The sequence below is a fragment of the Lutra lutra genome, chromosome 8, assembly GCF_902655055.1.
Source record: "Lutra lutra chromosome 8, mLutLut1.2, whole genome shotgun sequence".
NCBI classification, from domain to species: domain Eukaryota; kingdom Metazoa; phylum Chordata; class Mammalia; order Carnivora; family Mustelidae; genus Lutra; species Lutra lutra.
Window position 1 is genome coordinate 41742899 of NC_062285.1, and position 15576 is coordinate 41758474.

Below are 15576 nucleotides of genomic sequence, written 5' to 3' on the forward strand. Positions count from 1 at the left end.
GGAAAAACATCAGTTGGAAAATCCATCCCTGGCCAGCCCTCTCCAGGCCTCTCTCCTGCTGAGTTTGTTCACGGCTTGAAGTCAACAACCCATTAGCTGTTTACGTTCCTAACTCTGAGTTTGGGCCATCTGCAATTTAATTTGAGCCATGGATAGAAAGGACTGTTCTCTGTTAGGGTTGCAAGAGCGTAAGCAACCTTCTAGGCTGAACTCTGTGTGGCATTCCCCAGCACTACCCAAACCCTGAGCCTATGAATACCTTCTATTACTTTCAAAAATCATCTCCAGCAGGCCAAGATGGGGGTCACTCATCCCCAAATCTGGAAGACATCACTAAGAATGAATGAGTACAGAAGAGCTGGGATGGACTGGTAAGGAAAGTCAATAGAAGAAGAAAGAATAAAGCCTGAAGGTTACTGGAGGAGGGAGAAGGAGAAAGTTTGGGGGGAGGGGAGGGCAGAGAGGTTTAGAGGGAGATGTCTGCAGCCATGAAGGCTGAGGATCACTAACTCAAGCCCTGGGAGGGAGTGGGAAGGATTCAGAAGAGCCATGATGGGCTCTGAAACACTCTGCCCAGAAACCGGGCTCCAAATAAATGGTAAACAGAGTTGGCCAGGCACATGCACCCCTCCTGACCACCCAGGAAAAGAAGAAAGAAAAGTAGAGCAAGGGTGACTTTGGTCCTTCAGAATCACTCTCACAGAATCTGTCAGCTTCTACCACCACCATTCTTCTTAAAGATACTTCCTGAAAGTATCTTCACCTACATAAACATACCAACTGCCTCTTGCCCATCCCTGGACCTCTGAGGATTAAGGTCAACACCAAGGGAGAGGATAATGGACGGCAAAGAGAATCCTGGTCAGGGGACTGGCATGTTCCCACTCCTTCACCATGGGGAGCCCACTTTGCATTTCATCTATCCTCACTGCTCAGCGGTCTTGCCCGGTGGCTCACTGGAAATTACTATCCCCTTTCAGGCACTGCTCTGCCTCTCTGTTCTGTGTCACATTCATCACTCATTGTCTCCCTTGGTGTATGTTATTCAATGTGCACACAGGCAGATAAGAGCCCCAGTTACCATGGACAGCAAAGCCCTGAAGGGTGGCATTCCATAGCCACAAGGCAGAGGGCCTTCCACTCTTCTAACACACTCACGCATGTGCACACACATGCACGCAATTCCCATGCACCAACCCCACTAGAACAACTCAAAGCCATTTGGAGCAGCAGTCCCCAGGCTGGGCCTCAGGGCTTTCCCAGAGAGTTAGACAACCCTCCTGCCAGGTCTCCTGCCATGCAGCTGCCATCCACTCCCAGGCCAGCAGCCCCTGAGATGCCATGCAGCCTTTTCCATTCGTCCGAAGCTTCTTAAATGTCTCTGATATACAGCATGTGTCCCAATAGGAAAATACACACTCATCAACTCCACAAAATGCTCCAGATGTGATCAAAACTGGAGAGGCAAAAGAAAACAGAGATGGAGTGTTTAGGAAAGGGGACAGAACGAAAGAAATCCAGGGGTGCAGTAGTGGGAGTGCCCTGGGTGATGGTAAGACCGATGGATGGAGTCTAGAACTGGGATCCAGACTCCCAGGCTCCAACCCCTACTTCAACCTGTCTCCCTGTGAGACCCGGAGTGCTGACCCCAGACTAGCTTCAGGCTTGAGATTCTATCTATAGAACCTAGAAAGTTGGCCCTGGAAGTGATGCTATATATCACCTGGCCCATCCCCCTACTATTAGAAGAGGAAGAAGGCAGCTAAGTCAACCTGCCTGGAGCATTGCCCATCTCCTCTAACGCCCCACACCCTCCTACCTCCCAGTTCACTGTCTATATTAAATATCAGCAGGTGATAGCAGCACAGGTTAATGATTCTTTATCTAAAAGTCCTCAGACATGATACCTCTGTCCCTCTGCTCCATTAAATCTGTTAAGAGGATCTTAGTTCCTTTTTTATAAAGTGAGGGGATGGCTTTCAAGGACCCCCCCAAATCTGAAATTCCTAAGTCCTCATGATCTTCAGCAATACCCCCCTTAAGGAACAAGATTTGTTCTACTCTAAAAGGTCCTGAGTCCCTTCATTATCCCATCTAACATCTGACCACATTGGTCCACTATCCCCACCATCACCTCAAGGCCCCTTCAGGAAGCAGCCCCTGTGTCCCGCCAGCATCTTCCTCCTGCAGAGTGCAGCAAAACCGTTCAGATAATGGGTGCACGGTGAGTGTGGTGTTTGATGCTGTCAGTAATGGCCATCACCATGCCCTCTGAGACATCTGCCACTGGGGCCCAGGGACATTGCAACCTAGTGAAATCTATGGGTTAGCAAGGATGTGAAGGGTGAGAACAGAAAAGAGACCTGAGCTCAGCAAAACATCCCTCGTGTCCTCTTGGAAGGACAAAAGATAACCAGAAGTATATGCTGCTCTTCTCCCCAGTTATTCCCTGCCAAACCACCCTGCTATCCTGTCTGGCAAAAACAAGCAATCCCTTCCTAATGCCCCACAAGGAAGAAGTTGAAGTCCTTTAAAAGTAAAAGCCACCCAGACCATGGCAGTGCCGCCCACACAAGTGCACCCACACAAGCCAAGCCTTTCAAGGATGTACTCTTTTCTTTAGGATAAAGTCCAAAATCCTCCACCGCCCTACAGGATCCGCTAGGCCCTGACACCCGCCTCGCCCCAGCCTGGCCCCCCAGCATTCCCCTCACTGCAGACCTAATGTCCCTGCACACCAGGCACCCTCTCCCAACACTGGGGCAGTATACACAGCGGTGAAGAGAACTGACTCTGGAACCAGACTTAGGAGTCCAAATCTTCCCTCTTCCTTACTAGCTGGGTGACCCTGGGGGACTTAACAATCTCTTTGTGTTTCAGTAGCTCATCTGTAAAATAATTATAATAGTATCTCAAAGGCTGTTACAAATGCAAAGAGCTAAAGCAGTGCCCACCATACAGGAAGTACCACAGAATATTAGCTGTTGTCATTACTCGGCTCACCTTTCTCTGGCTTACCTTTGGTTTCACTCACGTATCAAACCTGAGTGCAAAGTTACTTCCTTAGGGAGTCCTTCTCCAACTACATTGGATTATCCTATGTCTTTATTCCCATTACACTCCATGGTCCTCTACTATAGACCATGTCACACTTAAAATTAACTATGTATCATCTGTGTTCCCTGCTAGATCACAAGGCCCATGAGCTCAAACTAGTGTGGACCACAGGTCCAGATACTCCTGGGGCAGTCCCGGTTTCACCTGTTGTCTCCATATGGTAGGTTAGATTAGCGTTCAGCAAACATGAACTTCTCTTTCCTTATGTAAGAGAATACTTCCCAGCAACATGGATTTGTGCTTGGTCATGTGACTTCTTTGGCCAATGGAACGCTAATGAAAGTGATGTCAGCAATACCAAAAGAGGTACTGTTTGTTTCCATTCCTTGGCTTATGGTCTTTTGAGTCACCATGAGAGAAACATGCCCCAGGTAGCTTCTGATCTAAGGAGAATGTACAGACCTATGAAGACCTGAACGCAGTCTGGACCCTGGGGCGAAGCCCAGCCAATCACCAGCCTGAAGCCGAGCTTTTCCACTCAACCTACAGACACATGAGCATGACAAGTAAACGACTGCTATTGTAAGCTACTGACTTTGGGGTAGTTTGTCATTCAGCATTCTTGTGACAACAGCTGAATAGCACGTAGGCATAATTATTAATAGTGCTCACCTTCCTGCTCAAAAGTGTTCCAGTTTAGATGATACGGTATCTCATCACCCAAAGTCAGTCTGTATCTATCATTTTATCTCTTTAACTCCAGTGCCCAGAATACTGCCTGGCATGGAGAAAGTGCTGGATGAATATGCTGGGTAAAACTGAACTGAATTACACGGTTTCTTAAATCTCTTTCCCAAAACATGGAGTCTTCTTCCCAACTCCACGGTTAGATGTTAAACCTTCAGAGAAGGGCTAATATGTCCAAAGGTAGATACAGTCTCACAGGATTTGACAGAAAGATGTTAAGCCTTCAGAGATGGGCTTGTATTCCAAAGGGAGATGTGATCTCAGAGGATTTGAAAAAGAGGGGAGAGAGACCATGGCTTAAGCATGGAGAATGACCAAAGTGAAAGGGAAGGAACCCCGGCGAGAGGAATCTACATCAGGCTCATCAGGTGGGGCTTCCAGGGGGCAGAGCACCCGTGGGTGGGGCAAAGAGACACCCTTGGTTTGATTCTTCTCTCCACCGAGCAGCTTACCTTCCTGATTAAAGGTTGAGGAGTGGGCAGAATATCAACCTCAAGAAATACTGCCATTTTGTTACTGATAACAGCTGGGAACCAGCCATTGCCCTTACCTTCATCCAGACTAAAATGCCCAAATAAAAAGCTAAAAATCCCAGTCCTCCAAGCCCCTCTCAGTCTCTCCTGTGTTCAGTTGAATATGGAGTCTATGAAAGAAACCAATGAGGCCGAAGCAACAACCCTGAGGCCTATGCCCTCAAGGATGATTTTCCCGAGTCCCTTCAGTGAGCTGGGTGACCCAGGCTAAGTGCCACATCTTCCATAGCCTGATTCAACCACTGTGCCAGGGGCAGACAGCAATCCTTGGCAGATAGCCAACTACCCACATCTCTGAATATCTTGAGATGATCCCAAAGGTACTAGAGGACAGCAATCTCCCGGGCAGGGATCTTGAAGCTTTTTGTTTTGTTTTGTTTTGTTTGTTTCTTGCTGTGTCTGTGACTTCCAGACCCACAAAATGCTGTGGTTTTCCGTTTCTAAAACAGAGGCATGTCCCCCTACAAAAAGCCTGGGCGTGCCGGGCTAATTAAATTTAGCTATCTTGTGGTTGTTGTTGTAACATGTGATCCGCCAATGTTATTCAATGTGTTAAGACGTTTTCTGTTTATGTTGGTTACATACCCATGTGGTGTGGGTGGAGAACATCACTCAAGGGAATATCATTAGCAGGAACAGGGAGCTCAAGGGTTCCAGAGCCACGTGGTGAGACCGTGGCTCTCAGGATCAAACAGTTGGGCTGTGTCCATGTTAACTGATCCGTATGCTAGTCCCCTCCCTCTTTCTAGGGCAAGATCAGTCCCTCAGATTTACCTGAAGTCCTTGACTCCCACAGAGAGGCTTGCACCTGCCACAGCCAGCCTAGAGGTTTTGTGGAGAACAGATTCTCCTCTCTGTCAGAGAGAGAGAGAGAGAGTCCCCCAGGTCCCAAGGGGCTGAATGACTTGTCCAAAGTTTCCCAGAAGAGAAGGTGAGAAACTGCCTGCTCTCACCTCACAGCTAGGAGCACACACATCCCCCAGCCATTGTATGCTGTTTTGCCACCTGCCTAACTTCCAGAGAAACCACCTGACAGTTGGTTCTCCCCTGTTGTGAGGCCTCTGTCTGGGGTCTCTTCCCTCACTGTCTCAAACATCTCCTCCAACCACTGTCCATAGCCCTGTGCTTTCTTCTCAGCCCTTCTTCAGCCCTAGCCATTCTTGAGTCTCTCTGGTCAGCCTCTCCTGACCAGGAATGACTTTATCCAAGTCCTGTAAATCTCCCAACAATATTTCTTTTCACCTTCAAATCTCTGCTTTCTACTCCAAACTCATCAGTCCCATAAGTTGCTTTTTTCCTCTCACATACCACACTAAACCCAGTTACTATCCCTTCAAAACCTTCTACCACCTGGGCCTGGCACATTGACATACAGCTGAGTGTGTGCCAGCTCCCTGCTGGGCACTCCTTACAGCTTGTGACCTCCATCAGCAGCGTTCCACTGTGAGCACCTTGTGTCCCGCCATGACACTTTGAGCTTCCTGCTCCTTGCCTCTTCTTTTAGCTTTGACAGCAACCCCAGGACAAAGTTCTTCACCCAGTAAACCTTTGATATAAAGATCCATCCTCACGTTAACAGACTCTGAGTTCTGTTTTAAGAAAAATCTCTGGGAGTCTGGGTTTCTTGGGACCTGGCAGTGTCATACTTACTGTGGTCCCATCTCAGAGGCCCCCTGAGCTTCAGAAATATCATTTCATTCTCAGTGGGAAACAAAAAGATGACATTCCCATGACAAAGGCAGACCTTCCACAAAATCCCACACTGACAGGAGCCAGACTCCAGGACAGGCCACAGAAGAGTCTGGCCTGGTGCATGGTGTGAACCTGGTTCCAAAACCTGCCACTGAGACCCAGCCACGTGGCGGTGGTGACGTGCAGGGAGCGACTCGGCTGACAAAAGAAGTGACCACTAACAACCTGACAGCATGGAAGAAGCCAGAACAAACGGACTATAAAAAATAGAATTGAGAAATCAAAAATATGGCATTCTCTGCTTAACAGAGGCACAAACGATCCTATCCAGCTCAACAAGCTGAGAGGGGCCCATCATTCCTGCTAAATACAGGGGAATGCTCCTAAGGATGATGCCATTGTAAAGCAGGGGTTGACCAGTAGCCCACACCAGTTTTCCCTCAGAGATTAACACCAGGGAGCTGGAGACCCAGCTCACCTGACACCCAGCTGGATGAAGGGTTCTGTCACCTTTAGCCCCATGCTACAAGGGGGAAACATTGTCTCTAGAATCAGGCAGGCCTGGGTTTGATCCCAGATGGGCTGGCTCTGTGGCTTGAGGAAGCTTCTTATCTCGAGGAGCTCAGTATCCTCATCTGTAAAATGCAGGTAAGAATACCCACTTTGCAGGGTCATTAGGAGGCATGGAACTCACACGCAAAGTGCACAGTCATGATACATTGATTCACAGTAAGAAAAAAAAAAAGTCGAGCACCTGGGTGGCTCAGTTGGTTACGCAACTGCCTTTAGCTCAGGTCGTGATCCCGGAGTCCTGGGATAAAATCCCACATCGGCCTCCCAGCTCCATGGAGAGTTTGCTTCTCCCTCTGACCTCCCCCTCTCATGCTCTCTCACTCTGTCTCTCTCTCTCTCAAATAAATAAATAAAATCTTTAAAAAAAAATAGTCTTATATAGTATTTGTCAAAACTCATGAGTTGAAGGACTCTACAAAATCCTGCTAGCGTAGAGAATACTAATGTTTTCCTCTAGGGAGCAGATAATACCTTTACTTACCCGTATGTCCATCACCACAGTATCTGTGCAATACTTTATCACAGTCCATGAAATAATATCATGGGCCATGTGGGACGGGTGTTATGATCCCTCTTTCAAACCAAGGAAACTGAGGTTTGGAAGACAATGTCTTGTCCAGACATTACATCAACTGGAAACAAAACTGGAGCTGAAACTGAGTTCTTTTCATTCTTAACCCACTGCCCCTAGCCTACAGGAATGTCCCGAAGCCCGAGCCTCAGGACTTAAACATGTGCACACTCTATCCATCCCCTAATTTCGTCAGTGGCGGCCTCACTCCTCCATTTTCTTCCTGGATAGGGAGCTCTTATTTGTTTAAGTCTGTCTTCAGATGCATCCTCTCCAAATCTTTGATCACATTACTTTTCCTTCCCCGAAATATTTGCAGTCTGGCTGGGAGTTTTTTCTTTAGACGTGATGACCCAAGTTAGACCATGTGAGGCTCTGGCTCTGCCATGATTTGTAAGTGATGTGATCCTAAAATGTTTCCTGGCAATTTCCAGGGTCTGTGGGTGCTGTAACACATCACATGGATGTTTCTAGAAAGAGTTATGGTCACCCCCAATAATCTCTGCCTGAGGCATGGCCAATTTAGATGACTAGTTTGGGGGTCAATTTCCCTTCATGATCTTTTCCATATGCTATTTTTATAGCTCACAGTTACTTTTTGTAAATTCCTCCATCAGTTTGTCCCTTCATTTCCCAGAAAAGCCTTGTGGTCATCTATAGGCTTAGTTAGAGCTTTGACTCTGAACTTCAGCTCCTTCAGAACGGGGCCACGCTTAATTCATTCCCGTATGTCCAGCACCAGTGTCAGACATATGGTCAATGCAAAATATGTGTTGGTCCAACTACCCCAGGTAAGGTGTGCAGAGGGACCCTGCTCTGACTCCCCCAGGCCAGTAAGTCCTGCGGAGAAGCATCGTGAGGATGAAGAGCACATGTCACATGAGGATATGCAGAAAGGTCCGAGAATAGATTGTGTGGAAGAAAAAAAAAAAAAAAAGCTCAGGTATAGGAGAACTGTTAGGAACCCAAGAGCCAAGAGTTTTTTTCCAATATTTAAAAGACTGAGCTTCAGGGAAAAAACCTGGAATCAAAAGGAGGGAAATCAGCAAAGTTCCTGCTCTGGCTCCGTGACCTCCTCATGGCTAGAAATGTCCAGCAGAGAAACAAGCTTCCCCTGAGGCAAGGCATTTGCTACTACAAGAAAAACGCAGCAGAAGCTGGGCACTTGCTAGAGAAATACGCCAGGAGAGCAGATCTCCATCCCTTCATTCCAGGCCCAAGCCCTGAGGCAGCTGAACAGGAAGCACATTCCATCTCTGTGCTGCCATGGGTTGGTCCCAGCGGTGCCGGGTATCTGGAGATTATTGCTCATGAGGGCCCAAAGGGACATGGAATATAGAGTCTTGCCATTTATTTTTAGAATAAGAGCAGCCTCTCTTCCTCCCTGGGAAGTTGAGTCAAGGAGGAATGAGCTGAGAGCCAGACAGCCTGCTCCTTCCCCTGTTCTGCCCACGGAATTCTGGGTGGCCACGGGGAGCATGTGTGTGTATGTGTCTGTGCAACCTCCTGGTGCTGGGATCCACCATCTGCACCCTATGGCTGATACCACAGCAGAAAGATGAAGAGTTTGGTCTGAAACAGGAGCCACCCTCCATGGAAGTCCGTTCTGAGGCTTGAGAGGCCACCCTCATAAGACCAAGCCAGTCTCCAGGCATAGAGTGGAGAGTACTTTGTTCCAACTCCTGGTAGGCCACGGGCCACCGGCTTTCCCCCTCAGAGGGGGCACGCTGAAGGTCAGTGGCACTCGGTGGGGGGAGCAAGAGCCCTGTCACAGCTAGATTTAATAAACAGCCTGACTTATTTCCTGATCTGGAAAATGGGCCAGAACATAAAATCACAGAACATTACCATCCTTGTTTCGGCCTTGCCTCAACCAGCTATGGCCTGCTGTTCCGTGTCTACTCTGTCCCCTCCCTCCCCCACTCCCAGAAGGAAAAGAAAAACATTCTTCAGGCCTACAAGGTGCTATTTCTTTCCAGCCTGCAAAATGCTTCCCAGCTAAATCCAATACTTCAAATGTTGGGGGCCCATGCAAAGACCAAGGCGCTAGTCCCACACTTCATGTCTCCTTAGTCTCCCCTCCCTGGGATCTAGCCTCGCCTCCTTCCAACCCTGGATTCTCTAAGTCTCAGGGCAGAACGAGGGGCATGGGTCAGATTGGCATAGAATCTACACAGGTGAGGCTTCCAACTCAACTTTTGGACCTAACCACTCGCAATCAATAGTCATGAAGGATCTAGCTTTGGGTCAGTGGCATTTCTTGCCATTGATAGCTGGCTAAAGAGTAAATCCATACACAGCGCAGCCCAGGCTGGCCATGAAGACACATTTAGGTCCTTTAACCTCAGCCCTTCAGAAAGGAACATTTCTAATTCAAGTGCCCCCTCTTCCAGGAAGCCTTCCCTTATTTTGCTCATAGCAATTACTCTTCGTCCATTGTTCTGCAGTATTATGTTTGTACTTATGTCCTCAGCCCTGTAAGCCCTCACTTCATCCTGCCTTGCACATGCCTACCTCCCTACATAACTGCTAGAGCTTCAGGGCACAAACTCTACCTTATTCATCACTGCTCCTCCCCACGCTGCCTAGCACAGAGACTGCTCACCATAAGCATCAGTAAATGCTTACCGCGCTTGACTGAACAGCCTTTATAAATCCCAGAGAAGGATCAAGGAGGAGGCAGCAGGACTCAGGAAATAATTAATCACGGGTTGATCAACATTTTTTCCTCTCCATTCCCTCCCTCAAACCAGCTGCAGCCGGTCCTTCCTGAGCCTGGCCTGCTGAGAAGACTCCTAAGAAAGAATGTGGCTTCCCCTGTCTTCCTTTTGGAGGGATTTGGATGGGTCACATTTCAGGAGGGTAGCAGTGGGGATGAATCCTATGACACAGCCTTCTAGCGGCTGTTCTGGAGAACACTAGCAATGATGAGGACCTTGGCCTTGCATAGGAGGAAGGAAAGGCAACAGCTGTGATGTCAGACCTGCAGACTGGCTCCCCACAGACGGGGCTAGAGAGAGCTGGGCTTCTACAGTGACAGAGACGTGTACATAGCACGATGGGGGCACAGGATCACATGTCTTGCCACAGAACAGGCCCAAAGTCTCCTGAGATGGTAGGCCCCAGAGAAATCACTCTCAAGCCGCTGTGGAAGTGTTTGTACCTGAAGGCTTCAGGCCAGGACATTGCTAAGAGAACCCCAGAGCTGCCACATGGGATGGGTTTCATGTCCAGGGCCTGACTTGTGAAGTGGGCATTCCTGAGATGGGTGGGAATGAGGGAGAGCCAATCCATCACTCCTCTCCAGACCATAGTCCTGATTCCATACGGCAAATGCTAGGCTGCCCAAGCATCACCCCCTTGGTGAATTCCCCAAAGCCAGTGGGCTGCCATCGTGCTAAGCTTAGGGGACTTTTAGACCCCTCTTTTCCCTATACAGTCTGATGCAGGCAGTGGCCAGGGCTGAAAATAAAATTTTTGTAGCTCAGCTTCAACACAGCTAGGAGCTCAGTCAGACTCAGCTTAAAGCCTACTGCTTTGTCTCATCTGTATCAAAACCTTCCAACTAAGAAAATCAGCCTGCGAGCAGACATTCATTTTAGTGAAAAGTCAGGTCATGGCCCTGACTAATAATGGATCACACCTGTACAAATCCAAAAGGCCCCAGGCCCCCAGGCTCCCCAGACAATAAAGGCTGTTTTCCTCCTGGGATGTTGGGGAGTTAACCCAGGGCAGTATAGGCAAAAATCTACTTTTCTGGCTACGAGGACCCTCTTATGGCTCCTAAGCGACCAAAAGAGTCATTTCCTTCCAGCAAAGGCACCATTTCATCCACTGGCTTGGTCACAAGCCGTGTTTCTGCCAGGGCACCAGCACTGCTGGCTGCTAGTTCCCAGAGAGCTACTGTGAGTGGCATCCCCGCTGGATGCCTCCCTGGGGAACTTTCCAGGCAACGCTTACACACACATACACGTGCGCACACACACTTACAGTCAGCTCAGGCCTACAGGCCCCACCCGAGCTTTCTAGAGCAAAGCTAGGATCCAGGGTTGGAGAGCCCTGTTGGCCTGGGAGACACCCATCAGCAGTCTCACAGTGCAGCCTGCTGGGCATGAATGAAGGTGCAGCAGCAGGACGCAGGGGTGAGGGGTGCAGGGAAGGGTGTCTGCTTCCCCTCTGTCCATTTCCAACACCCGGAAAAGGAGCCTCAAACCCCAAACTGCCAGTTTAGGCTCGAAGGCCTGTGGGAAGGGAAAGACAGTTAGCCTTGGGGCTTTCAAAATGGAAACAATTCTCCCACCCCCACCGAGGTCTCAACTGCTCAAATGCTTTAGAATGTTCCAAATGTTCAGCATAAGAGAGGAGCCCTGGGGACCCATAGGAGGAATAGAAGCTCCATGCTGAAAACAAGGACTGAGTGTCCAAGGAAATAGGCGGGAGTACCTCTTGTGAGCTCCATATGAATCATCATTTATAACTTATGTAAGACTCCGCTGCTTCAGCCAATCTTTCAGCACCAACACACAGGTACAATTTCTATGCGAGGCACCAAGAGGGTAGAGTTCACCTTAGTAAGTAGCAATGGAACAGCACTGACACAGTGTGAGGGCCAGTGATGGCTCAGGGAAGGCAACCACGGTTGGGTGGGCTCTGTGGGTCCGGTGGGTCCTGACAGGTAGCAGCAGGAAAGATGGAGAAGCAGCTGGAGAGAAAGGGCGTGGAAAAACACCCACAGGACCTGGTGTCAGAGAGGGTAGTGGGCAGTGAGAAAGAGGGCAGAGGACAAAGAGGAGGGGAAGGAGGTGGCTTTGGCAGAATCAGAAAGAGTGAGCTGGGCCTTGGAAGGCAATGTAACGTGAGTCTCAGGAGGCGGCTGCTGAGTGTGGGTAGCCATTCCCGACACCCTGCACCCTCTTCCCCCTTCATGAACCCTCCAGCAACCCGCTCTTGCTTACCTGTCTCTGCTTACCCACCTACTACCTCCGCTTGCTCCTCTTACCTCTGGCCCTTCCCTCTCTCCCCACTACTGCCTACTTTCTCCCTCCAGCAGCTCCTTGAAGTCGGAGAGTTTCTTATACCACTGGGTAGACAGCAGCCCCCCCACCCCGCAGGGCCTCTACATGCACACTACCCGGTGTCCCGTTCCCTTCCCCTCCAGCTGGCCTCCGAGAGGTGCCTGGGTCCCCAGCCTTCTTCCCTCCCAGCCAAACCAGCCAAGCTGCTGGCCTCACCCAGGGACTGTGGGAGCTCCCTGAGCCATCTGCTGTGTGAGGAGCAGTGGCCAGTCTCTAGCTCTGCAGCACGCCATGCCCCGTCTAGACAGATTTGAGCTCTGTGTCCTCAGGAACAGCCAGACCCCAGAGCAGGGCTCTGCTCCAAAGGCAATTCTTCCCCTGCAGGTGAGGCTGCTTTGGTGGCCAAAACTGAGTGCGCACTGGAGACATTTCCCACTTAGCTGGCGGCCAGTCACCTGAAGTCTCTGGGGAAAAAGACAAGGCTCTCTGGTAGGGAGAATTCTTATTTTTTAATCATATTAAAAAATAAAACCAAAAAAACCGAACGAGTAGTTGGAGAAAACAGGCGACAGAGTGGGTGGCCACTTGGGATGCAGAGAGAAAGATCAAAGCCCACCAGGCACGGAGGAAACAGCCACACCAAGGCTGTGGCCCAGAGAACAGTCTAGGTGGCCCGTGCTCCATACAAGGCAGCCTGGGAACGGGAGGCTCGGGGTGAGGAAGCCTCAGTCACAGGCACCCCGTGGCCCTGCTCCGCGACCCCAGCACTGCAGTTAACGGTCTCCAGCTGGAACAAACACCTGCTGTCAAGAGACGTCCAACCAAGCTCCCAGTTCCCCGGGAGGGCCGGCGTATCTCTGTGTGGGCGGTGAACCTACCCAAACGGCGGCCCCCAGGCTGCTTTCTTCTTCCAAGGAGAAGCTGGAGTTCCTCCCTCTGGACACAATCCTTCTGGCTGCTGCCCCTCTCACAATCCCAGCCTGGGGCAATTAGCCAGGAACACTCTCTGTGTTTACCGGCTGATTAATTAGCTCCTTCTAAGAGCCACAAGTGACTGTGTGACAGTGAGGCCATTATGTCAGGCATGGGGCCAAAAGTGCCCATCTTTCCCAAATGAGTATGCTACCAAATTTCCTTCCAAGTCCCTCAGTTCAACCTCCCATTTTTTTAACCCAATTTATGATAACCAGGATCCTAAAGACTGTGGAAAGAACATGGGTTGCCCAAAGAAGCAACAGGCCATAACGGTGAGCCCAGTCTCCACTCCCAGCCCAGTGCTTTCCCAACTCACAGTGCTGCCTCCCAACCTTCCAGCTCGGTTCAACAAGCCCACGGAGCTGCTAGAGCCCTCAACCCACTTTAGGCTAGTCAGACCTATAGCATTCTAGTAAGTTCTTTCAAAGGACTTTCACTAACATTTGGTAGAAGCTAGGGAAACTCCCAAGGTACCAGGACATCATCTGAGGGGCAGCACTGAAGGGAGGGATTCCAAGACCCTGTCTCTTCTTCATTCTAATGTGAAGAAGCCAGAAACTGGAATGCCCTCTCAGACCAGCCAGCTCATTCCTCATGAGATTTGCTGGGTCTTCCCCTTCTCTGGTCCACGCTGTGGCCACTTGCTCATAACCTAAGAATCTGCTTCACCCCATCCTTCTCCAGGACAAATTTGAAGGGCAATGTGTAAGAGTGATAACTGCATTCATACCCCAGCTCCACCCACAAACAGAGGAACAGGCAGGGAAAGAGAGACCACAGTGCTAAAGACCTCAAGACGGAAGTCATGGTGTATCCATTACGTTATCTGCTGCCTCACACAGACCCCAACCCCCATCCCCACCCCTGAGCTGCTTCCCCATGTGTCAGACATACAGCAGGACAATACAGCCCAGAAAGGCAGGTCTCTCTGCTTGGCCAATAGATGGCCAGGGGTTAAGAGGGTTGACGGGTATGTTTCAGCATTTGCAGCTCTACGTTCCTCCCAAGAGTGCCCCTCGCATCTTACCTGATGAGGTCAATAGGTTGAAACTTATAGAACACTCCGTAGCGTGCCCATTCTCGATACAGCAGCTAAAAAAAGAAAAGGGAAACAGATTAGGGGTGGCGAGGGAAACCATTCACCTTTCTTTTTGTTCACCTTTAGCAAATCAGAATTTTATCCCCCACAACCACCCTAGCAAGTCAAAACTGAGTCCCCAAAGCCCAGCTTCTAGGAAAATTCTCCCAAGACATCCACGAGGAGGGTCTCCAATGGTGGGAGGCTATAGAGGCTGACTGCCCTTCCCCACATACTAAAGGTGACCTTCCTCACACTCCAGGACAGACTGCTGCACCTGCCAATCATAACCCCACCTTCTTCACTCCCTCGCCTGGTTTAGTCCAGCAAAATGAGCCTGCTATGTTCCCTCATTCCTTCATGAAACAAGTGTTTCTTGAGCTTCTACTACGTGCCAGACACTGGAGAGCACTGTAAGCAAGACTCTTTGCTGCCGTAGAGCTTACACCCTGACATGTGGAAACAGATAGAAACACATCAACATACAGGATTTATAAATGCCACACAGAAAGCTAAATCAAGGCAAGGGAGCAGAACACGAAGGGCAAGGGAGTAGGGTTGGGTGCTATTTCAGACAGATGGCAAGGGAAGGCCTCTCTGAGGTGACAGCTGAGCTGAGACCTGAGGGAAGTGAGGGAATACGCCCGGCAGAGGAACACTCTTCCTGTGCAAAGGCCCTGAGAAAAAGACATGTGATATGTCCTGGGGAAAACAGGGAAGCTGTGTGGCCGGGGCAGCGTGAGTGTGAGGCGAATAGGCAGAGATAGCATCAGAAGGTACTGAAGTGGCAGCTCACTTGGGGGTTTGCGGGCCACACTAAAATCTTTGCACTCTGCAGGAAGCCAGGGGGAGCCGTGCAGCAGTGGGGAGAGACCACCCAGCTTGGACCACATATCGCTCACGCCAGCCGCCATGTGGAGAAGAGACTGAGAGCAACCATAGGAGCAGGGGTCTCTGTAGCGGTCTAGGAGACATGAAGGTGGTCTTCCCCATGGAGGCGGTGACTGCGTGTGCTGTGGAAGAGCAGGTGGGGAAAGACAGGACCAGGAGTTCACTTTGGGGTGCGTTCATTTGAGGCACCCTGTAGGCATCCTCCTGGGGCTACTGAGTATGCAACGGGATGCAAGTATCTGGATTTCAAAGGAGTGTCGACCTCCTAAATGTACAAGAAGATGAAAATTTGGGAGATGTCTGACAGGAGATGATTTATAAGGTCATTGAGCTATGGATGCGACCAACAAGGGAGAGGAAGTAGGTAAAGAAGAGGTGTGACAGCTGGGACCTGGCCTGGCGACCTTCAGAGGCCGAGGAGATGAGGAGCAGCAAAGGAGACAC

The 15576-nt window shown here is 49.9% G+C and overlaps 1 protein-coding gene across 2 annotated transcripts in view; it reads right to left on the bottom strand.

The window, feature by feature from the left end:
* Nucleotides 1–15576, bottom strand: part of ANO2 (anoctamin 2) — a 360688-nt gene that overhangs the window by 207204 nt on the left and 137908 nt on the right. For both annotated transcript variants that reach the window (XM_047743061.1, XM_047743060.1), the window contains exon 10: nucleotides 14191–14255. In XM_047743061.1, the coding sequence (XP_047599017.1) occupies nucleotides 14191–14255 (65 nt within the window). The remainder of the gene's footprint in view (nucleotides 1–14190; nucleotides 14256–15576) is intronic.